At 30.1% G+C, this 24,912-nt stretch overlaps 1 protein-coding gene across 2 annotated transcripts in view; it reads right to left on the bottom strand.

Moving 5' to 3' along the window:
• Positions 1-23,490, bottom strand: part of LManII (Lysosomal alpha-mannosidase II) — a 70,922-nt gene extending 47,432 nt beyond the window's left edge. The window contains exons 1-9 of one of the 2 annotated variants that reach the window (XM_035371899.2): positions 23,250-23,490; positions 17,057-17,159; positions 16,481-16,654; positions 12,560-12,753; positions 10,078-10,183; positions 8,829-8,926; positions 8,680-8,751; positions 7,744-7,860; positions 2,546-2,749 (exon numbers count right to left, since the gene is read on the bottom strand). In XM_035371899.2, the coding sequence (XP_035227790.1) occupies positions 2,546-2,749; positions 7,744-7,860; positions 8,680-8,751; positions 8,829-8,926; positions 10,078-10,183; positions 12,560-12,753; positions 16,481-16,654; positions 17,057-17,159; positions 23,250-23,342 (1,161 nt within the window). In that variant the 5' untranslated portion in view covers positions 23,343-23,490. The remainder of the gene's footprint in view (positions 1-2,545; positions 2,750-7,743; positions 7,861-8,679; positions 8,752-8,828; positions 8,927-10,077; positions 10,184-12,559; positions 12,754-16,480; positions 16,655-17,056; positions 17,160-23,249) is intronic. The other variant, XM_035371893.2, reaches the window with a different exon arrangement.
• Between the last annotated feature and the right edge of the window lie 1,422 nt (positions 23,491-24,912).

The raw sequence follows: 24,912 nt of genomic DNA, 5'->3' as shown, positions 1-24,912 counted from the left end.
TATAATTCAATTTCTGTTGCTTTTAATATAAGAAGATAATGTGAAAAAGGAAATTATTTTATGCATTTTATTGAAGTACTTTGCATCATGTTCTGCTATTTTTCAAAACTAATTTCACAGATTAGTTAGTTACTTCCATGCATGGTACTTTCTGTCACATTACGAAGGATGCCATACTTCCATAAGCAAGTTCTAGTTATAATAAGTTTTTTAATTATTATAATTTTACAAAGCTTCCTTTAAATTTCTGAAATTTCCAAAATTAGATCTTTTCTTCCCATAAATTATGTTACGTTTTAAAATATTACATATTTAAGTCGTGTTGTTAAAGTAATCCAATTTCCTTATTAAGAAATTTAGTTAGATAAAAAATATTCATTAGTTTTGGTTAGGTTTTTTTTTAATACGGCAAAACACACAAGGGTTGCCTACATAAGAGGAAAAATGCATTTGCAGAGGATGTTTTTAAGGGAAACTGGTTCATATTCATGTTATACATTAAGAAAAACCAAACATGTAAGAGTATTTCTTACTTGAGAGATTAAGGGAATAATAATTAAAGTTTTAAATTTTTAAACAGATACATTAATTATATGATAACAACATAAAAATAAGGAAATTACATTTCATTTGTACTTATATATGAAGTTAAAAATCGCATTTTTGACAAAAGTGCGCAAATTGATATTAAATCATGTCCAAAAGTACAAGTTACTTTATTTCATACAGAAATTTAATTTAAAGCAATATTTTAACATAATTAACCCATTGTGGAAATTTGTATAAATATAATAAAAATTACTATAAATAAAAAAAATCAAAATGCATATTAAAGGCCCCCCACACACACACACTCTGATAAACTATCAAAAATAATAATTTTTATTTAAATGAATGTATTTCTTTCTGCAAACAAGTTACTTTATTTTTTTATTAGTTATTTAAAAATTACATCTACCCCTCTAATTATGTCTAGTTTAATTATCTAACTTAATATCATATCTAGTTTTGCTTTGATGTATCATTTGCAGAAACGAAAAATGAAATTATATTAATTTCTCCAGTTGTATTTAAAAAGCATAGAAAAATTAAGAAAGGAATCTTTCAGAAAGGAATATAAAAATTTCACTGTAATAACTTGGAAACTTGCATATTCTAAAACATTGATTCATTAAAGAAAAGACTTTGCCACCATGCAGTGGAAGAAAAACTGATTTTAAGGGAAAATATACCTTCATGAAATTCTTTTTATTGGGACAGACCTCATGTTCTTTGCTACATTCAAATAAATTAACAAAATTTCTATTGGAAATTCCTTTACAGCAGAAAGACAATTCCTGGAGAGTCAATCAAGTATTTTAAAACTCCAGATGATCCCTCTACCTTTTACTGTAGGGCAAACAAATATTTCTTTTAATGTAATATGAGTTTTATATTTTTGTTATGTTTTACTTTAATAAAAGTTGTAAATTTATGTAGTTGAAAATTGAAATCATTTTCTGCCCATAATATAATATAAAATATGCCTTTTTTTTTTTTTTTTTTCCTTTTTTCCCTACAAAATTAAATAGTAGAATTACTTTTATTTTTATAAATACAAATAATTTCCATTTGAACTAAAGTAAATAAATGAAATTAAGTTCTAACTGAAAGAGATAAATACGTTATTACATTTATTGTGCTAAAAATAAATAAAAAAAACTAAGAAATTGCACAATCTATTTTTCTTCGATTGAAAGTATACTAAGAAAATGTTTATTTAATTTGTGTGTAGTAATAAAATAAATACTAAAACATATAGCAATCCCTTTTTGACTTTGACTGTTTGAAAACATTTCTGATTTTAATAAAGAAAATCAGATGCATACTTTAAAGAAAGTCCACCTGCACAGTATCAGAGCCATGCAATTCGATTTTAATATCTGAAACTAATCTCATAATTGCTTCTCCTGAATATTTATATTACTTTTCAAATTCTTATTTATAAAGTATTTGTGCCCTATTACAGGCAAGTGCTGGCTATTACATTAAAGATGTTAGCAGGAGTACTATTTTAAGACTTTTTATTCTAAAAAGCACCTCTGAATTGCCCTGTGCCCATATGTACTCCTGTTCTTTAAAAAATGTTTAAATTTTCTAATATCTGAAGAAGGAACATGAAGGAGCGGAAAGTAAGCAGGTTGGCAAGATGGAAGCAAAAGAGAGAACTGAACATGTTCAAGAAGAAATGATTTTTGCTTAGCTTTACACTTTGAGTGGTTACTATTAAGTTTTGTTACCAAAATTTGAAATCGCTACTGATTAAAGCATTATGTAAACATCTGCGTCATGAGCATAACAGACGAATTAATTTTGAAATAATGTAGTTTAAAGCAATTTGTTATAAGCAGTCACTATTTTTAGGCTAGGAAGAAGAGATAACCAAATTTTAAAAAAAGAATTAAGGAATTATTGCAAATTACAGTTAGCATTTTGATTTACATATGTAAATACATATATAATTTATAATTACATAAAAATATTGTTGTATTCCTTAAAGAAATACCTGCATTTTATTATTTCCTACTCTTTCATATCCTTTTATTGATGGTCTGCTGGTAAAATATCCAGTCCAATAGGCATGTGGGTCACTTGCATATGGCATAAAATCATCATATTTCACAGTCCATGTGCGATTGGCTTTATTCAGAGCATAGAGATAACATGAAGGAGTCGAATAAAATACATTCACACGACTACCATTCTTTTGCTGCAAGAGATGGTTATAGTTACTAAAAATTATCATGCTTATCACATGAACAAAATGATCAATTAATACTTAACCATTAGATTAATAAGCACTAAATTTAAATATCACAATATAAAATTTTATTTTGAATTAAAATGTTTAGACTTTATTCATGTCTTTTCAAATTATTTTACGTACTATTCCTGTCCTGGAATAATCTCGTACGATTGCATAATTAATTGTGAAATGCAAAGGATTTCCAGCAATCCAGTACAGTTAACTGCACAAAGGCCATCAGATTATAATTCAAATTCATTCCTTTAATTCATTTGTATTGCTTATAATGCATGTTTTTAAATAACACAAAATATCAGAAAAGCAATGCAAAAAATGCCCCAGCATAGTAGTGTGTCTGAAATCAAATAAACCAAAATGATGCTAAAATCATATTCTAATCATTTTTTCTCCTTGAAATCACCTTAATTATATCCCACATTTCTGAATTTTTTCAAAACAGTTTATATCATATTAGAAATCAAACGAATTATTACACCCAGTAACCATTCAAATTATTGTTGGCACTAACATTTTCAGGGTTGGGATAATGCCTTTTTCAATAAAACAGATCTTGAAATATCACAGCTTCTAATATAACAAAGCTATAATTATTTAAACTTCAATAACACAAAATTTTCAGTAAATCAAACCCAATAATTTCCAACAGACACATTTATTAAAAATTAATATTATTTTTTTCTTCATGATAGCTAAGTTTCTATAACTTGAAATATCTGATATGTAAAACTTTTTAGAATGACAATGAAATTATTTTCATAACCTTTCTTTCTTGATAAAAATTCGTATATTATCTGAAACCACCAGAAATCAAACTTCCTTCAAAGAATCCTTAAATGCACAGTAGTTTGTAGTCAATGATTTTCTGAGCTATTTATTCATCCCAAGTAACTCATATTTGCTTCTGTTGCAAATATTTCAAAATGTTTTTTAATAAAGGTGCAATTTATTTCAGAAATACAATCTATACTTTTATTTGAGACAAAACAACAATCCATATTTTTATTTGGAATTGAAATGTTTGATATTTTGAATTTTTATTTTGTTTTAAATATTTTTAGTTACACTGAATAACAATTCTGTCTTAGTTTTTAAAATTTTTGTCTTATTTTTTCAGTTATGTTTTATCTTTTCTATGGTGAAACCTCAGATGCTTTAGGTGTAATTTGCAAAACCTGAATTTTCAAATCCTCGAAATATTTTTTGTTTTTGTTAATTGAAGCATATTAATTAGTAATAAATAGCATTTATGTACACAGACAGTATAGAAATAAATTTTTGTGAAAGAAAAGCCCAGGCAGATGCTAGTCTAGAAGCATCAAAGTTATCATGAAGTTACAGAAAATATCATAAGTACTCACAAAAAATAATTTGAACTAAAATATAGAATTACAGTGCTTCTTTGAAAAAAAATAACAAAAAAGAATTTTTCGAAAATTTCTATTTAAAGAGGATTTATTATTTAAAATTTAACAAATGGAATAACAACGGATTTGTTTAAATCCACTTTCTTCCATAAGGATGTATAATAATGACATATTACTTTTATTAAAATTCTACATCTATAATTGATATTTTATATGCAATTATAGGTGTACACTGCGCAAAAAAAATATGGGGCAATTCTATATCTCTCGTTCTACGGGACCGATTGACAAAATTCAAATCGCGTTTTTCATGTCTCGAGAGCGCGACTTAGGATATATATTAGATTTATATATAGTATAGTTCTAACATAGGTATTCTGACACAAAATCGGACTTTTTCTGAAATAACATACAAATTTTTCCCATATTTAGATTCTACGACTCAAATTAAACCTAGATATTAAATTTTGTAAAATTTGGTGCGAAATTTACGGAGAAATTCCAAAACTTACCTTGGCGCGATTTTTTTCTGTTTGCGCCAAGAGTAATTCACTTGGCGAACTTCTTAATATGTGGCAACCAATTTTCTTTTCCCGTCCATTATGCCAGAGTGGAAAAAAAGGCACCTTGTTCCTAGATTTTTACATTGTGCATGAGTGAGAAAAAAGTCACATTGTTCCTACTTTCAAATAATTTTAGCAAGGTGTCTAAACCACATTTGATGTTTTATCACTTTCAACAAATATGCCAAATTTCAAAATCCACCAATATATAAATTCATGTATATCTTCGGAAATTTTGAATAAAAAACTGTATTTTTTTAAGGTATGCTTAGAAATTATGTCTACATTAAGATGATGTTAAAATTTTATAGATTATAATTCAAATTTTTTTTGAAAAATTTATAAAAATTATTTAAAAATACAGATTTTTAAAAATAAATCATAAAAAATGGGCAAATTTTATTTGGAATGAATGTGAATTTCGAAATGTGAAAGGAGGAATCAAATAAGTTTAATAAAAAAGAGAGATTAATAAATATATACCAAACTGAATTAACACTGAGGAACTTAAATTTTGAGATCTAATTTAAAAATCGCACGAGTTACAAAACTTGGTAGTTTGGCGTAATTTGAGTCGTAGACCTTGAAATATGGAAAAAATTGGTTTGTTATTTCAGAAAAAGCTCCGATTTTGTGTCAAAATACCTATATTAGAACAATGTTATATTTCATCAATCAGCTCAGTAGAACAGGAGATATAGAACTGTCCTCCCCATACCCCATTTTTTTCGCAGTGTATAATGTTGATAAAAATATAAAAATTACACATACATAATTAAAAAAAAAAAGATTATGAATACTTATGTTACTGAATTAACAAAAACATACATTTGAACATGCAGTGAAGCTTTTGTATATATTTTTTAAGCATAATAGTGAAAATGTTCGCATATTTTTAATATTTAAGAGAAACGTAAACACATTGTAAAACTAATGTATAACAAATTAAGTAGTATATTAAACACTTTCAACAAATTTAAGGAAAAGTTAATTTTTTTCATAATGGCTGTATCATGCTTAACCTATTTATGCATTTATTATTTTTAGTAAAAATTGGAAATTTTGAAAAAAAAAAAGAGAATATTTTATGTTTTATGGACGTAACATATAACGAATCATTCTGCGTTTAGGAAGATTTGCATAAATAAGTTAATTGTATTGAAAATTATCAAATATGATTAGATTAACATAAATAAAAAAATTTAAATCTATGTGACAGAAGTATAAGAAATATTGGGCCATATAAAGTCTCTGTGGTTTTTTGGTATATTTTTAACAGAAATTTTCTTTATTGAAAATCAATTTTATCAAATACATACTGACCATTATTATCTATGACCTTTTGCCATTTTTCGGATAGCTTCATAATTCAATCAGTGTAGAACTTCTGTGGTTTATAATCAAAAAACTTAGCCATGTGATTTTCAGCAGCACTTTCGTTGGCCAGTTTTTTACCATTAAGAGAGTTTTGCAGAGACCAAACCAAATGGTAGTCAGACGGTGCAAAGTCTGGGCTATACGCTAGATACATCAAAACTCCCCAACCAAGTTCCGTCAATTTGTTTTGAGTCATCAAAGATGTATGTGGCCGCTCATTGTCATGATGGAACACAACTCCCTTTCTGTTGGCCAATTCTGGTCACTCTTTCTGGATTGCTTCGTTCAAACAGTACAGTTGCGCACAGTACAGGGCTAAACTGATTTCACCAGGTTAGGCAAAATTAGGTTTCAGCAGCTCAAAATGGTCAATTCCTTTTCCAATGCCCTCAAACACTCACCTTGTTTGGCGACAATACAGGCTTTGAAGGTGTTTGTGGAGGGTTACCAGCCTTTGACCATAATTGCTCGTATTTGGTATTCTTGTATTTCACCCGTTTTTCATCACCTGTAATGATTCATATCAAAAATGGTTCCATTTCATTGTGTTTCAAGCAGCATTTTACCAATAGTGATTCAGTCAATCAAATTTCTTTGCGTTAATTCAAGTGGCACCCAAAGCCTGCTTTTTTCAAGTAATTCCAAACTGTCCTATAGTTGATGTTTAGTGCCTCTGCTATTTCCTGACAGCTTTCATGCTAGTCTTGCTCTACCAGTTGCAAAATTTCATTGACTTTTTCAGTGACTAGCTAACCAGAGCGAGGTGCATCTTTGACATCGAAATTCTGGAACGGAATCGAGCAAACCACTCCCGAGTCCTTCATTCACTCACAGCATTCTCACTGTACATTTCACAAATTTTTCGGCATGATTTTGCAGCATTTATAGAACTTTTTACATGAGCAACAAATTAAAAAACTACATTCACAAAAAATGGAAGCTAAATGTCACCTTTTAAGCACATGTTCATTGGAGACAACCAGGTGAATGTTGCTGGATATATAGGCATCAACACCATCTAGTGGCAAAAATCCGCAGAAACATTTTATGTGGCCTAATAAGTATGGCACTTAATGCAGTTAAAAAAATATATATAATTAGCAAGGATAACTTTTTCGGGAGATTCTTGAAAACTTCAATGCTAATAAAGCAAAATCAATCAAATACATTTAATCAAGATCATTCGCTCAAATTTAATATATTTTTCTTATTCATATATCAGTACTTCAAATTAAAACAAGGCAATACAATGAAATCTGCGATTTACAAATATATCTTTAAAATTACAGTCATTTCCTTCTCTCTTCTTAAAAAAAAAAAAAAAAAAAAAAAAAAAAAAAAAAAAGAAAAAAAGAAAACTTTTTTGGTGATTTTTAAGATTATATAAAAAAATGGATCTTATGTTATTACAGGCTCACTGAAAATGCAACAAGAATTTGAATTGAGATGAGATGATGTTGTTCAAGAAATTCTTATATTTATTATCACAAACTGCTTGGTTCTTTTCAAAATTATTTGTGAATTATTTCATTTAATAATAATAATATTAGCTTGTGATACAGCGGATCAGATAAATTGCATAAAGCACACTCCTTAATAGCAAGGAAAAAAAACAATCAATTATTTTACTTACCTTTTCATTAACATGTTTTATCAACTTGTCAAGGTTTTTAAACCAAGTAGCTGCATTTTGATAATTGAAATCGTTTCCCATCGTCATCACTATGTGATTAGTAGCATAAAATTGGGACTAAAAATTAGAAAATAACATTCAATTAGTTTTTGAAAATAAATACAATATTATGAATATTTCCTCTAACTAAAAATTGAATAAAACTGGACAAACCTTACTCAAAAGATAAAATGTCTAATGTACAAGGTGGCTTATTATATGCCCATATTTATAATGCATTACTCTATTTAAATCTTGATAAATATTAGCCACCAGACAAGTTAAATTATTCTCTTCTCCACTGTTTGCACGTGAGTAAACACATTTCCTCCTGCCAATTAACATCTTTCTCATTTTCTTGAAGTTGATTGCTATGCACCACAGATAGAGACTTTACTACTCAAGAAACCCACCCTCTTCCTTGCTACTCCATTTTATTACTGTCAAAATTATTGCTGTCATTCTACAGAACTTTATACCATTCCAATGTTAAACAACATTTGAAAAGTGTCTCATGACTCTACCAGGATAAAGCAGCCAGCCCAGGAGGCCGTTTTTAAAACTATATATTCAAGAGACATAATTTTTAGAATATAAAGTCTTTTGGGAGAGGACAGGATAACTAGTTCTTTATTTTAAAGGTAACAAAGAAATATGTGTATATACATGTACATACAAATGCATACATATGCACATGTGTGACAAACGAATGAACATCGGTTTAGGAAGATTTTTTAAATATGTACCGTAATAAATATGGTGGCTTAACAATCTTTTACATTTAAAACCATAAATAAGCAGATAACAGAAACAGTCAAAAAAATTCCTTAAGAGAAAATTTACAAACTTTTAAAAAGCATTAATTAATAAACATGAAAAATAATTTCAAATTCTAACCTGGCTTTCAGCAATTCCAATGAACTCTGACACTCGCTGCTCTACATTGTAATCTTTTAAATTTGGATCATCCTAAAATAAATATGCTCATTAGAGGAAAACATAAAACAGAATTAGGCAAAGAGAACATAAAAAAGCATCACATGTACCATAATAGGTGGGTCGTCACAAAGAATATCAAAACAGAAGCCAGCAGGCGGACTGTATGAATTAGGCAAAGCTCCAGTGAATAAATCTGCTCTGGCACCTAAAAATTTATAAAGTAGTTCAGTGTATGCTATGTTGAATGCATACAATTCCATTCTATAACACAATTCATTATCTCTGAAAAATCACAAATACAAAATAAATAAATAAAATAAAATAAACTTATTTTATGGTATCATAGGTGTGCAATTTGTCTGATAAAGGGTCTTTAAAAGCTCTTTAAAAAAGACAAGGGTACTATAAACAATCAGATTTCAAAATACAGTATTTTCAAATGATAAATCAATGTACAATAATTACAATAATAACCCATGTACACTGTGAAAAAAGGGGGAGGGCGGGGACAGTTTTATATCTCCCATTCTACTGAGCCAAATTACGAAATTCAAAGTGCGTTTTTTACATCTCAAAAACGCAAATTAGGATATATATTAAATTTATATACAGCATCATTCTAACATAGGTATTTTTAAACAAAATCGGATTTCTTCTAAAATGACAGGCCAGTTTTTTCCATATTTTGATTCTGCAACTCAAATTAAATTTTGTAAAATTTGGTGCGAAATTTTAGAGAAATTCAAAAATTTATCTTGGCATATTTTTTCAGTTTTCGCCAAGGAACTTCTTAATTTATTGCTACCTATTTTCCTTTTCTTTTTCTCATTGCAGACGAGCGGAAAAAAATTTCTTGTTCATACTTCTAAATGATTTTAACAAAGTGTGTACATTTGATATTATCTGGATTAAAAATCTATATTTAAAAGAATTAAACTTTTATTATAAACCCCAATCCAATAAAAAGTAAATATACTGCATAGAATGTTATTTATAGAAATCATAAATCTGAATCACTAATTTTAGATTTTAAGCTGAATAAAATTATTACAATCATATGTTCAATATCAACAAGCAATTAATTTAAATAACATTTTTTTAAACTAATAGCATTCATGCCTCTGAAAAATAATATTTTGAAAACAGATTCTAATATAAAAAGAATACATTGCTTAAAATTCAATATTTTGATTACACTTTCAAAGCAATGCTAAAATACCTTGAAAAATAATCTGCTAAATAGTTATCACTATAATGTTGCACACTGTAAAATTTTTTAAATTGTGAATTTTGTAAAAACGTTCTACACAGGTTTGATTATAAAAATAAATATGAAACAATACGTATGAGTACTACCTAAATTAGCACTTGCTTTCCAAACATGTTCCATCGTTTTTGTACTCTCTCTGTGATTTTTATCTTGATAATCCAGTCGCCCAAAGAACAAACCATCAAAAAACATCTACATATAAAAAAGGGGAGATTATGTAATGAATTGTAACTAAAAAGTATAAAAGACATATTTCATTTTTAAGAAATAGGAACTAATTCAGTTAATATACTATCATGTTTCTTAGATAATTTTTCGATTAAAATTCATGTTTCTACATTTCAAACCAGTAAAGAGTAAATTTTCTAACATAATATATAAACTTTAAACCTTATGCTAGCACTTAAAAAAAAAAATGAAGAAGAGAAGGACAAATTTATGAAATATCGGAAATTTTTCTCATTTTTCACAGCATTTCTAAAAAATGTTACACAAAACTATTAAGCACATAAATATAAATACATTTGCTTAATACATACATATGTATGGCAATGCTGTAACATATGTATACAATACTATAATCAACAAAGATTACCAAAATCCAATTTAATAAAATTAATTTTTTAAAAAAATCTGAAAAGGGTTCAGATTTTAATGACTGCCCAAAAGGATTTGTTAAGGTACACTCTCACTGAGCTTGCAGTCAACCAGTCTGCTGTTTCATTCACTCCTGTTAACCCATTTCTTTTGTCGTTTTAGCTTTATTAATAAGCATAATTTTCTTTGACCATTATGATAATTCAACAGCAAAATTTAAAAAAAATTAAAAGCACCACATGTTTTGAGCTCCTAATGCATATGTGTTGGCATACATTTTTCTATATTTTTCAGTCTTTTTCTCAGTTCATCACATCAATGTTCAATTTTCTTAGAAAGTTGGCTCAAATTTTTTTTAATCTTTTTATTATTAATGCTTCGTGCATTAACTTTATTTATTAAAATACCAGGTTCTTCACACTTAGGTCACATAAATTCAATTCAACAGCAAAACCACAAAATATTTTAAAATAGCATATTTTTAGAATTTCCAATATACAGTCTCGCACACAGGAAATAACTAAAAATATTTTATAATATACAGTGTTGCCACTGCTTGCTTTCAAACTGTTGAGTTTGTTAATCAAAAATACATTAAACTTTTATAAAAATGTGAAATATAAAATTCAAAATTTGGGCTTCTAGTTGCCCAGTTTCAGGTTTGGGTAGAGGTCTATGTTGCTTAAAATTTGATGGATTTAGGTGCTGTCCTTTTTTTTCACACTGCAGGGAACATACATGCATGCAGATTCTTCACTACTTAATTTCTTTAAAAATAATACAGGGTGATAATATTTCATGGCAACTTTCTGAAAAGTGATATGGCCGTTTATAGTGGACAATACAAAATCTCATTTTGACACTAACAGCCAATTCAAGCTATCAGCAATAGATAACCAAAATATGCAATATGCATAAAATGAAACAAAACAGATATCAATAAAATATGTGCATAAGAAATAAAAATAAAGAAATTCAAATCAAAAATTATTTTCATTAGCAAGATCCAGACTATGCTTGATTTATAAATACCTAAACTTTAATGCACCAGGATATGCATTTTGAAAATATGGCTAATCTTTGGAATATGGTAACATGTAGTTTGACGACATTTTGGTAAGGCGATAAAGGTTACTAGCTAGGACTTTAGCAGTGTACATGGATAAAGTCAAGAGTGTGCGCAATGCCATTTTTGTGCAATTCTGGGATGTTTTCTTAAGTGAAAATAGGTCGACATGAACATGGATGATACCGTGTATGTGCAATTCTTAAAAATGCGGCAAGCAGTGGGCGATTCTGCACTTTCTCCCAATTTCGCACCTAATCTTCATCATGATTAAGCATTTTTGTTCCATAAAAGTTCTAGTATAAGCGTAATTCGGCTAGCAGATTGTTGGAAAGAGTGTTGAGTAAAAAAAAAAAAAAAAAAAAAAGCCTTTACTTCGTGAAAACAAAATGGCGTCCAAAACAAAACTAGCAGGTTGCCGTAGCAGGGTTGGTCGCCAAATTTTCGCCGAAAAATCTCCGAGTTACCATAATCCAAAGATTAACCGAAAATATATATACCGTATTTGACGGCATATAAGATGCACCCTTATTTAGATGGCCACACACAAGGAAAAAAAGTTTCAATAGCGTAGTTTCTTTTAGTTCTCCACGTTTCGTAAAAGCCAAATAAACAATTATTGAATGCAATTACCTTCACATATAAGACGCTGGTAACTTTTTTGAGACCAAATTTAGGAAAAAAAGTGTGTCTTATATGCCGTCAAATACGGTATACATTAAAATTATATATATTCCAGTGTAATTAAAATTCTAAAAATTTTAAAATTATCTTCACTAGAAATAACTGGAATATTAAACATGTTGTATAAACTATTAGTCATATAAAAATAGTACTACTCACAAAATATTTACTTTAAGCACATAACAACTTACATTATCACTGTAATTAAAACAAAAATTTACCTGAGCAAATAATGAAGCCTGTTCTCTTGAATGTCCAAAAGGATCAATCTGCCATGCAATTTTAGGCACACCACATTTGCCAAAAGTGTCATTCAGCACTCGCAGCCCAAAAGTCATTTGATCGATGATAGAATTATAATGAGCTGCAGCTTCATCATTCATACTCCAGCCTCCACCAATGAATTCCAACTGACCTACAAAATATATAATCATATTTTAGATCAAATACTGGGTCATCCGGAAAGTTGTGCATATAATTTTTCAATGATATATACAAATGAAACAGTAACAGTACAGAAAAACCTGAAAATTTCATTGAATCACATAAGCATTATCTTGATCTAAGACTTTTTGCCATCTATCTGGCAGCTGGAAAATTCCTTTCTTAAAAAATTCATTGCATTTAATTGTAAATAAGTTACTGTGGTGCTGTTTGACAGTTTCCAAAGAAGTGAACTCCAGGCCATTTACAGAAGTGATTTGAAGAAATGAAAATTCAAGGGAGAAAGGCTTGATAAATATGGTAGGTGACACAAAACATATTGGCGATACTCTATGGAATATGACCATGATGTCTAAGTCTTTAGCAAAATGTGAGGCTCAGCATTGCCCTGATGGAAGACAACAAATGCCTTGGTCACTTCTAGATGCTTTGCTTTAATTTCTGGTTTTAAAAATGCCATTTTGGAACAGTATTTTTCCAAATTTATTGTCTGATTTTCTGACAAAAGTTCATAGCGCAATTTCTTTGTAGTCCCACCATACACAAAACATTACTTTATGGGGATGTTATTCCCCTCTCGATGTTACTAAACGAGGTTCATTTGACTGACCTGATAATCTTTACAAGAAGAAACAAGAAGACGAAAAATGCTACAAGAAGTAACATTACTGCATATTATCCACTTCTCATCTCCTAAAAGAAGCCATTTCAAAAAAGGAGCTTTTTTATTTTGTTCCAGCATGGAATCACATCATGCAATTCAAGAAAGCATATTCTGCTTAGGTAAAGTAAGAAGGTAATCGAACACAGTAGTGGCTTACATACCTAGTTTTCTTTAAATGGTCATGTACTTTCAGAATATTTATTCTGTCTGATTATTCTTGAATTAAATGATGTGGAATTTCAGCAGTAGCTTATTTTACTTTTACAGAGATTATGCATTTAGGGCAGGCATCATCTTTGAGATTGAAATTTCTGTGCTTCAGAAACCATCTTTGAGCTGTCATTAGAAACAACACTTTGTCCATATACAACATAAATTTTATGAGCATTCTGATGAGCATTTTTTCCTCTTTTAAAACAAAAGAGGTGTGGTGTATTTAATTACGGCAAAGCACTTTTAAAGGGCTATCTGCCTTTAAAAAAAAAAAAAAAAAAAGAGCATAATATGATGAAAGTGAACTTTTGAATTCGCCATTCCTAGCACTGAACTGACATGAAAATTATGCCACAGCACACGCTACAATTATACAATGTCAGTATTAAAAACCGTATTTACATATTGTCTTCAATCAAGGTCACTCCTCATCAGCAGTGACAAAAAATTGTGTTTTGATTTTAAAAATCACTCTGCATGAGCCAATATACTGATTTAAATAAAACACACAGTTTTTTCTTTAGATTTCAAATTTCATTTATTCGTTCACTTAATATTTTAGAAAGTAGTATATTTATATACTTCATTCTCCATTTTACATAAGAAAATACAGAGAGTGTGCGAAAAAAATTTATACATACACATTAACATATATTACAATTTTACTTAAAGGGGGTTAAAATACCATTTAAAAGTTTGTATCACCATACAACATATGCAGTGATGAAAATCAACATGACAGAATCCCAAATGACCTTTGAGAAGTTTGAGAAGTTGTTGAAGGATTCTAGAAATAAAATTTGAAATTTGAGAATGCATTGGAGATTCAACAATAATGGAGAGATACAGCTGCCTTCCTTTATGCCTTAGTTTCTACAAAACTTGATTAAATTCACATTTCATGACACACATGTATGTGTCATATAAAGTTAGATAGAACAGCTCTTCCTTAATTCTGCTGCCGGAACAGCTAATATATTCACCTCAGAAATAAACCAGGTAATGTTTGTGAGGAAGAAATATAAGTATAATGAGCACATGAGGTACTCTTAAAGGATGTAAAAAGGAAAATATGCATTGTCAGGTTACAAAACGAATTAAACAATGAAGATCCTAATCAGGGATTTGTAGAGAAAACTGATTTGTTAAAAAAATTCACATATTAATTACTGAGCAAAAGGCTATCAATATACCAGGGATCAATATTTACTGTGAATTATCCTCTAAAGAGCTAACTGGACCCTCTTTCTTGAAGGTAAAGTCACTGGCGTAATTTATCTGCACATATTTCAGTCACCAATTTTACCCAGCATTCATGTAATGTATGGGAATGAGAAGCTGCATTACCAACAAAATATGGTTCCTCCACACTGCCACTGAGATACCTGATCATAATTAATTAGAATTTAACAAGACAGCATGTAGGATGAAGGAACATTAGGATGAAAAGATCTAACTGAATTTCTCCACATGCTCTCCAGACTTAATGCTTCTGGATTTTTATCTGTAATGGATACCAAAGAATATGGTGTGCCAAAGATACCAACTACACTGAACCACACTTCGGGATAGCACTTAAACAGCTGCAAGACAATCCTGCAAAACCTAGTGCAAACATTGGTCAAAATTGCTCAACTCCAAAATGTCAGGACATTTGAGGACCATAATTGTGAACACTTATTGTAAATTTGCATCCTAATGCTTAGCCAAGAATTTTCCTTTTATATATTTAGAGTCTTTATAACACCATGCCTTTCTTATAATGAAATAAATACATTCTTCTTATAGTAAAGTAAACAAAATATTATCTATATTATGTCTATTTAAGAAATTCAGAGATATTTATTAGAAATAGTAGTATATCTATTACCACTGAGAGACATGTTAGCAACCATGAAAAGTATATTCAGAATCACCTGGACATGTTGTCATTCTTTTACTTTTTGCATTCATTTCAGGGGACATAAAGACAATAAAACATACATATTTTCAAAAATTAATGTCACAAACAGAGAATGTTCATGATATACTCAACATTTTTATTCACAGATACAACTTATAAAATTCTACTAAAATCAGTTTTCTCCATATTGCATAGACTGCGACTACTAACGTTCACCTTTCAGTTAAGTCTGATATCAGTGAAGGAAAAAGTATAAAATAACTAAAATGCAGTGGATGTTTTCTTAAAGCTATCTTATAAAATAGCAATTAATACTGCATATTTCGCTCTCTTTACATGATTTTTCCAAACAATGTTCCAGAATTAACTAAGCAGATGATTTCAAATGAGAGTAGAGTTATTCTTTGAAACATCATTTGTTATATGCTTTTGGCATTAAAACACAAGTTCATTTCATTCAAACAATCACCTCCATTAAAAACAATTCAACAAATTGTCATTTTTAATTTAACATTGCAGACAATCATTCTTTCAGTTATGTATATTAATAGAATCAGAGGACAGCAGGGCTGGACAAATCTTATGTAGAACACTGAATATATAGATATATATTTTAAGAATACTTTCAGCAGATTGGGGTTTTATGCAAGTAGATATCTTACAGTGAGGCTCTTCTCTTTTTTAACTCACTTTAAAAAAGGCAGGGTCATTTCACATGTGAAACCCTGTCGTATTAATGTAGGTTCAGCATATTGCCTTTAAATACATAAATATTTACAGGATGTGCATAATATAAAACATAAAATTATTGGACTACCATATTATTTTTAACACTTGCAACATAATTGCTTTTATTTCAAAACAGATGCATAAACAAAATTTATCAGAACTTTAACAGGACTTATTTTCAACACGTACCATTGCAAACAAGTTTTTTCACAGCATGTCGAACTGAATCATGCTGCTCGTTCCACCATCTAGAAAAGAATGCAGTTTCCACGTATATAAATTTCTTCTTTGGATCATGCTGCAAAGATTGGACCACAGAATCCAAAATGTACTGCACTCCTGCACGTTGAATTGACTGATTTGCTAATTAAAAGAAATAAATATATATTCACTCTTTAATTAACTTTAAAAAATTTCAATAAAGGGCTGAAAGATATTTGCCAACACATTACAATTATAATACTCAGTATGTTAAAACTAGGTTTAAAAGTGTGATTATTTTACATTAGTAACCTTTCATAACCATTTCTGAAAAAATAAAATAAACTATACACTTTTAAAAGTTCATTCTTCTAGATACTTAACATGTGTACTGATATTAAAATTTTGCAACAAAAATTAACACACAGCATTCTACAGAAGAATAGACAATAACATATTTTATAAAGTAACAAATCAGTAATAAACCTAACAATTTGTATAACTTATTCCAATATAATTAAAATATTGTAATTCTTAATAACTAATATATAATCTGATAATCACCTCCATAAAAGTATTGGTCCACAGTTTTCAACCATCCAACATCATTATGAGTATGACACACTAAATGAACATTCAACTTATCAGCTTCTCCAGTTGGGCATGACTGCAGAAAAGAGGAGGAAAAGTTATGATCTATTTACAAATATGGTAATCCACACTAAAATGATCTATTCCAAAACACAAATATTTTTCCATTTAAAACATATGACTACAACCAACGAATGCAAAAATAAAGGCCAAGTAAGAACTTTTAAGCTCAGTAAAACAGATGATATACATACATATTGGGCCACATAAAAAGTCTCTGTGGTTTTTTTATACATTTTTAAACAAAAATTTTCTTTATTGAAATTCAGTTTTAATTAAGCACATATTGACCATTATTATCTATGACCTTTTGCCCTTTTTCAGGTAGCTACATAATTCCATTGGTGTAGAACTTCTGTGGTTTATTGTAAAAAAACTTGGCCAAGTGATTTTCAGCGGTGCTTCGGTCAGCCAATTTTTTATGAACAAGAGAGTTTTGCAGAGACCAAAACAAATTATAGTCAGATGGTGGAATGTCCAGACTATACGATGGATGCATCAAAACTTCCCAACCAAGTTTTAAGTCATCAAAGATGTGTGTGGCCATGCATTGTCATGATGGAACACAACTTCCTTTCTGTTAGCCAATTTTGGTTGCTCTTTCTGGATTGCTTCATTCAAATGATTGAGTTGTGGACACAGGACGAGTTGTGGAGTACAGGACAGAATTGATGGTTTTGCCAGATTGCAGTTGCAAATTTCTGTGAGTTAATTCATGTGGCACCCAAACATTGAGCTTCTTTTTGTAGCTTGTTCATTTCGAATGATTCAAAACTGTCATGTGGTTGATGTTTAGTGCCTCCACATTCTTGACAGCTTGCATGCTGGTTTTGACCCCTAGTTACAAAATTTCATTGACTTCTTCAGTAACTGGCCAACCAGAGCGAGGTGCATCTTCGAGATCGAAATTTCCGGAACGGAATCGATCAAACCACTCCTGGGTCCTTCATTCACTCACAGCATTCTCAATGTATACTTTTCGGCATGTTTTTGCAGAGTTTTTACCTTTTTTTATAGTAAAAAAGCATCACATAGCATATTTCTTCAGATATTTCACTCTTTTCAAATCAATATAACTTTTTACATGAACAACGAATTAGAAAACTATTTTCACAAACAATGGAAGCTGAATGTTACCTTTTAAACACATGTTCGTTTGAGACAACTGGGTGAATGTTGCCGTATATATAGACATCAACACCATCTAGAGGCAAAGAGCCATGGAGACTTTTTATATGACCCAAAATATGTAAAATATAAAATTACAAACAAAATAATTAAACTTAATTGGAACCAACTGGTAAATGACCTTTAAATTCATAAATTTTAATTAAATACATCCCTGCTTCAATAACATGTTCTGCACCATTTTTCATCCCTCTGCAGTATGTTAACTCACTCTTTCCCTTCAATTTCACTGCAGTGCAAAATTTTTAGCCCAATCACTGCTCAGGATTGAAATAAAGATTTTCCAGGTTATAAATATGACCAAAGGTAGTATGCATCTCTTTTTCTCTTTTGTTTCTGCTTGAGTACACAATGTCTTACTTCGGCTTCTTTCTGTATTGCTCAAAAACATTTAAGTGTATATTTAAAACTTTACGGAGCAGACTGCCTTCATTGTACTGTGCTACTCAGCATCATGCTTGAACAGCATAATCGTCAAGTAATAAAAATATACAGTCAACAGTCGTTAATTCGGACACCCATAATACGGAATGATCTATAATCCGGACCTCCAAGCTACAAACTTTCTGCGCATGCGTCGAGTTGACGGTTAACGTTGACGATAGACCTTTACGGCTGCGTATATGTGTGTGCACATGCACAAAATACGTTTACAAATGCACGTTTAATGTATAACGGATGGTATAAGCTAAGCTAAAATTATCTAATTCAGTTAATGTTGCAGATTGCGTTGTTCCTTAATCTTCGAATTGGATTCGGCTTATTATTTTTTGCAGACTGTTAAAGCAATTTTATAAAAGTAAGCTTGAACTTTTGATTATGTCAAATACAATTTCTGATATATATTTACTAATATGTAAAGGATCTACAAAGCGAAAGTATGTTTCGAAGTCTATTAAACAAAAAGTAGAATTGCTGCAAAAATGGATAAAGGCATATCCTTTGTTTATCTAAACTTGAACGTTTGTTTATCTAAACTTTGTTTATCTTTAACGCCGCAACGGGCGCGCAATGAATTGGAAGTTGATCTGTCAGCACTACCTTATCTTCAGGGCAGATGTTTTTATTTTATTTGGCTTATAATTCCTTACTAAATGTGGTATTTCATCTCGATGTACTTCGTCTTTGATATGATTTAAATCAAATTCCTCGTCATTATAATTCGCTTCCGATAGCAAAGAAAGTGACAGAGGTTATTGAAAACGAAAAAATTTCGATTCACAAATTAGTCGGTATTCTCGACACAGCAATTATAGGACTTGAACAGCGGAACTTTGTAACTGAACATGAAATTAAGTCTGTTTATAGAATTAAAAAGAATGTATTATCACATAAAAAGCGAAGCAACTTAAACAACTTACACTGAAAGAAATGTTTAAAAAAGTAAACAAATAAATATTAAGCTTTTTTTTTTTTTGTAAATTTTGATACCCTTTAAGATCATAATTGTTCTTTATTTCATAAATTACAGTTACATATTTTCAATTTTATAATTTCTGCATGCCATCTTACCATATTTAAACTGATGATCTATAATCCGGAAAATTCGATAATCCGGAATCGCCGAAGTCCCGACGAGTCCGGATAAACGACTTTTGACTGTATTGTATTTATCCAAGAATTTTATGGTCCTATCCAAGGATTTTACAGTTCACGACATCTATTACACTATCTGCATTATACATCACATGTATTACCCCTTCGACCCTTACAAAAAAGTGAAAGGTAAACTTTTAAACTATGCATATATAGTTTAGTAGTAGAAAGTAGTAAACTAAAAAGAGAGACCTAGTTGGTCAAACAATTTGCACACTGAGCTGCAAATTTTAAAATATTTGCAAAGAAGAGGAAAGTTAAAATTTGCTAATGCTTTAAAGTTAATTTGATACTGCAATTCCAAAGCAAACAAGTAACACCAAGTATAAACAATTATACAATACTAAAGCAGTTAATTTTCATGGGAAAAAAAAAAAACCTACTGTAATTACTACTAAATTATATAAACTACAAAAACAAAATTGGAAATTTGAAAAGACTAAAAAAACTTTTTAAAAACCTAAAAAACATCATCATATTTTGTTTGTAAACGATCAAAAACATTTTAAAGACAAAGAAATTATATACAAATAATTGCAATAAATGGTTAATTAGCTCAATTCGAGGTTTCTCACAGACTTATTAAGGGAAAAGCGTAAGAAATCTCCAATTTAGCTAATACCATAAGCACGTTTCGTCAAACGAAACAATTGAGACTGAAAGCAGTAATTCATTAATAAAATTATTAATTTAAATTATACTAGCTATGTCTCAACAGCTTCGCAAATTAAAGTTTAACTTAGAAAACCTATGTATATATATATATATATATATATAGTTTAGAGAAGAGATTCTTGAACTATGGGTCACGACCCCCTTGGGGCTCGCATGACCTAAAGCAGGGGGTGGCCAAAAATTTTAGCAGTTTTGATATTTCTTTAACTTATTGTAATAATTTTACAACTACCAAATATTTTTACACAATGTATCCGAAAACAGATAAACATAAGACAATACAAAAAAAAAAAAAAAAAAGAACGAAAACGTTTCGATGCATTCTTTTTATAATATAGACGTTCATTTTCCTTGCTTTGCACATGACGCTGTCATTTCGTCTGTTACTTATTTAAAATTTTCACATTGTTCTATGTCTTAAAATTAGAAATTAAATTTAATGACCTAAAATTACAATAGTATATTACAGTACAAATGAAAAATTGACAGTTTCACTCACGCGTGTGTAAGATTTGTGGAATACTTAAGGGGGTCCCACAAAATTTTTGTAAATATTATGGGGTCCTGGGGGTCGCGAAAAAATCTCACTGATAAAAAGGGGTCACGACTGAAAAAAGTTTAAGAAACCCTGGTTTAAAGATCTCTCTCTCTCTCTATATATATATATATATCTATATATATATACATAGAGAGAGGTTTATATACACCTTTAAGTTTAACTCATCTCACATATATATATACACATTTGCTTCCACTGACTGGAATAAAAAAAGAAGGTGCATAACTCAATGCTATATTAGTCCCATATACAAAATTTCAACATTCTATGGCTATTTTTTTTTTTTTTTTTTTAGTTATGCGAGGTATATATGTATGTACATGCAGATGTTGTGAAAAAATTCCTTCTGAATCCACTTTAAATCAATTTTGGAGAAAACAGTTTTTCATTCTGTGCATACATACAGATGTCACATAAAAAGTTGTCCAAATGAACTCGGGAATGGTCAGCATAGGTATTTCTATTTAATTATAATACTGAAATTTTTTCCAATTACAACACTTTTACTTCATAAAAGGAAGTAAAAAGGCCTGATCATAATACTTGAAAAAATATAATCAAACTGATTGAAAATATCTCCAATCTTGACAAGTAAAATGTAATCAAAACAATAAAAAAGCTTACAAATAAAACCAATGACTTGTAAATTTTTAAATACCTTAATTAGTCGGCCCTTGGTAAATCTTTATGAGTTTATACAAGAGTTGGCTAATAAAACTGAAATACATGCATCAAAAGTATATTTCATTAATATCATACAGATCTTTCCTTGGGAATTCTATACCGCAGAAATTCTTTGTGGATATGTACTGTCAGCTATTCTTCTTGAAAAACAGCAACTATTTCACTTCATGATGATGAAAAATGAACATTTTTTAACTCTATAATCTATTATATAGGCAACCAATCATCCTGATGATGGCACATCCTTTGAAATACAGAGTTTGAACACATGGAAGTGCTAATGCATCACTAATCCTTGACAGCACCAAGAACAATCAGTTTTTTCAAAGATGTCAATATTATGACAATGGTCCGCCTCAATGCTTCACTCAGAGAGGAAGATAATTCAAATCATGAGCCTCTAATGTAGCTCTACATGCAAAAACTCTCACGGAAGAAGGAAAGAGGCCAATAATGGTACGCTAGTCATTTTCTTCTATTAGGAGATGTTTTGAAAATATTTTTATTATACTTCAGATTTAGTAAATAAATCTGTAAAAATAAATTATGTTACACTATGTGAGACATTCTACACATTATATTGATTTGATTTGGCAACATCTGTAAATACTAAAAATTTCATGAATATAAAAAACCATATCATATTCTGAAGCTTAATCTCAAATAATATGAATATCTTGATTTTTTTTTTTTTTTTTTTTTTTTTTCCCTTAATAAGAGAAATGCAAGCTTAATGTCATTCATAAAATACAGGATACAAGAACATTTAACAGTTTGCAAGTATATTTAATAAAACAAATAAAATGGAACATCTAACATTACATAATAAAGTTCCTTTCTCCCAGTTGGCACAAATCTCTTTACGAATAGAACTGCGATGATATGAGAAAAATTAGCATTTAATATTTTCAAAAAGGTTTCAAGAAGAACGAACGACACACATTTATGACTACTAGAATCAAAATTGCTCAGCCTCATTTTTTTAATCAAACTACATAAAAAGAAAGAAAGGGGTAAAAAAAGTGTATTTTTACTAGACACGTTATTTACTCAAAATACTTGAAGAAGCTAGACAAATTTTTCGCATATCTGACTAAGCTACCGAATTATGAATTAACAAAGTAATATTTTCAGAAGTCAAAGCTAGCCGGTAGATATAATATATCTTGTATTTCAACGAGTTTAACTTAACAGAAGCTGTGAAATTACAAATATCTTACGCTATAATATCGGGGTTTTTCTATATACAGTCAGAATATCTTGTACATATGAAGTGTAAAAATTTAATTTAGGAGTAGTTAAGAGTTAATAACGAATGAAAAACATCCGAAAGATTAATAAAAGTGCAAAAGAAGAAACTACTGCTTTCGTTTTCAGTTATAAGGAATGTTACTGAAATATTACCTCATAACCGAAACGCGGAGTTTCTTGAACTGGGAAGGACAACACAACAGTAGCAGATGCTATTATTGCAGTCAGTAATAAAATCAGTTTCATCGTGACAGTTCAATAGCGCTCATCGACTGGAACATTAAACTCTGTCTTCACAGACTTTAGAACATAAATGAACATTTATCTGCAAAATTTACGAAATAAGCCGATAACGTATCGAAGATCATCACTCGAAACTACGTTTATTTACATCACGTGACATCTCAGGTGGTTTCCATATTCATCTCCAGTATCTTCTTCATAACATTAAGCTTTATTTATCAAATGCTTAACAAAAATTAATCAAATAAATAAAAACATCTAATTCTCGAAGATTCTTTTATATATGAAAAGAAACGTTGTTTATATTAATATTTGAGTTAAAAATAAAATTGAATAATTTTATCGAAAGTACATTTTGAAAAAAATGCGGGAACTTTTTGTTCTTCAAAATCACAACAAACAGCACTAATTCCGAGATCCGGAATCGTCGGAACTTCAACGCTTCTGGATTTTAGATCATCAGTTAAGATGACACGCAGACATAGTATTATTGCTTAGGTTAAGTAGAAAAATACTATCCTCACCACAGCCACAAAAGTGCTCACCCACAAAGCAAAGTATGAACCTTACGTCGTACCGTTAAAAAAAAAAAAAAAAAATTGGCGACCACAGAACGTTCTAGTTAGCAGGTACTTGAAAGTGACATGCAGTCGGGAGAAATGTAGGTAAACCGCATTTAAGACAAGCCTCCTACCTTTTGTTGAACATTATATTCTCCATTCCTAGACCTTCGTAAAGGAGGGAGGTATTATTATTTTATTTATTTATTTATTTATTTTAGCTGGTAGTCAGATGGCTGCGTATTAGATCATTCCAAGTATTGGAAATCCAGAATTCGGGCTTTGTACTGCACCAAGTCTTGCAGTTTATTATTTATTCCCGGATTTAAATGCTCTCATGTGCTCCACTTTTTGAGCTTGCAAAAGTCATTGACAGCATCTAAATAGTATCAAGGATTTGTTTTCGACTTAACTTCACCTTTAATATCATCCGGCTTGTACTATTATTTCTTAAAGTAATGCTTTTCTATAGCAGATAGTGTAATGCTTGCTACACCCAGGCGTTAAAACGTGAGTACTTAATGTGAATCCCCTTTCTTTCTTTTTTTTTTTTCAGCATATACATACATAATACCTTTAATAACCTCAATAGCTCACTTAAATTCTTCTGAAGAGGGTGTAGTCTTATAAGGTATTTCTCCCACTTTCCTAGCGTCCTTCGTGGTGTAGTGGTTCTGCACACTGAGCCGGTATTTCAGAGGTCCGTGGATTCCTGGCGAAGACGTTTGCTAATTTTTCATCTTGCTGGCCTCTAAAAAAATCCTAATGACTCTGCAAGTGGCGCCCGAACTAAAAGGGTTGTGGATGATGATTCTCCGCACCCAGGATTTGGCGACTAGGTCCCCTAAAACCCTAGTCGCCCTTTAAAAAGGGGAGTATATAAGGTATTTCTCCCACTTTCCTAGCGTCCTTCGTGGTGTAGTGGTTCTGCACACTGAGCCGGTATTTCAGAGGTCCGTGGTTCGATTCTCGGCGAAAAATCCTAATGACTCTGCAGTCTTATCCTCACAAGT

This window comes from Stegodyphus dumicola, chromosome 7 (genome assembly GCF_044657685.1).
Source record: "Stegodyphus dumicola isolate Sdum_Otavi_A_Nest chromosome 7, ASM4465768v1".
NCBI classification, from domain to species: domain Eukaryota; kingdom Metazoa; phylum Arthropoda; class Arachnida; order Araneae; family Eresidae; genus Stegodyphus; species Stegodyphus dumicola.
This window is presented reverse-complemented; position numbering and strand designations above follow the sequence as displayed.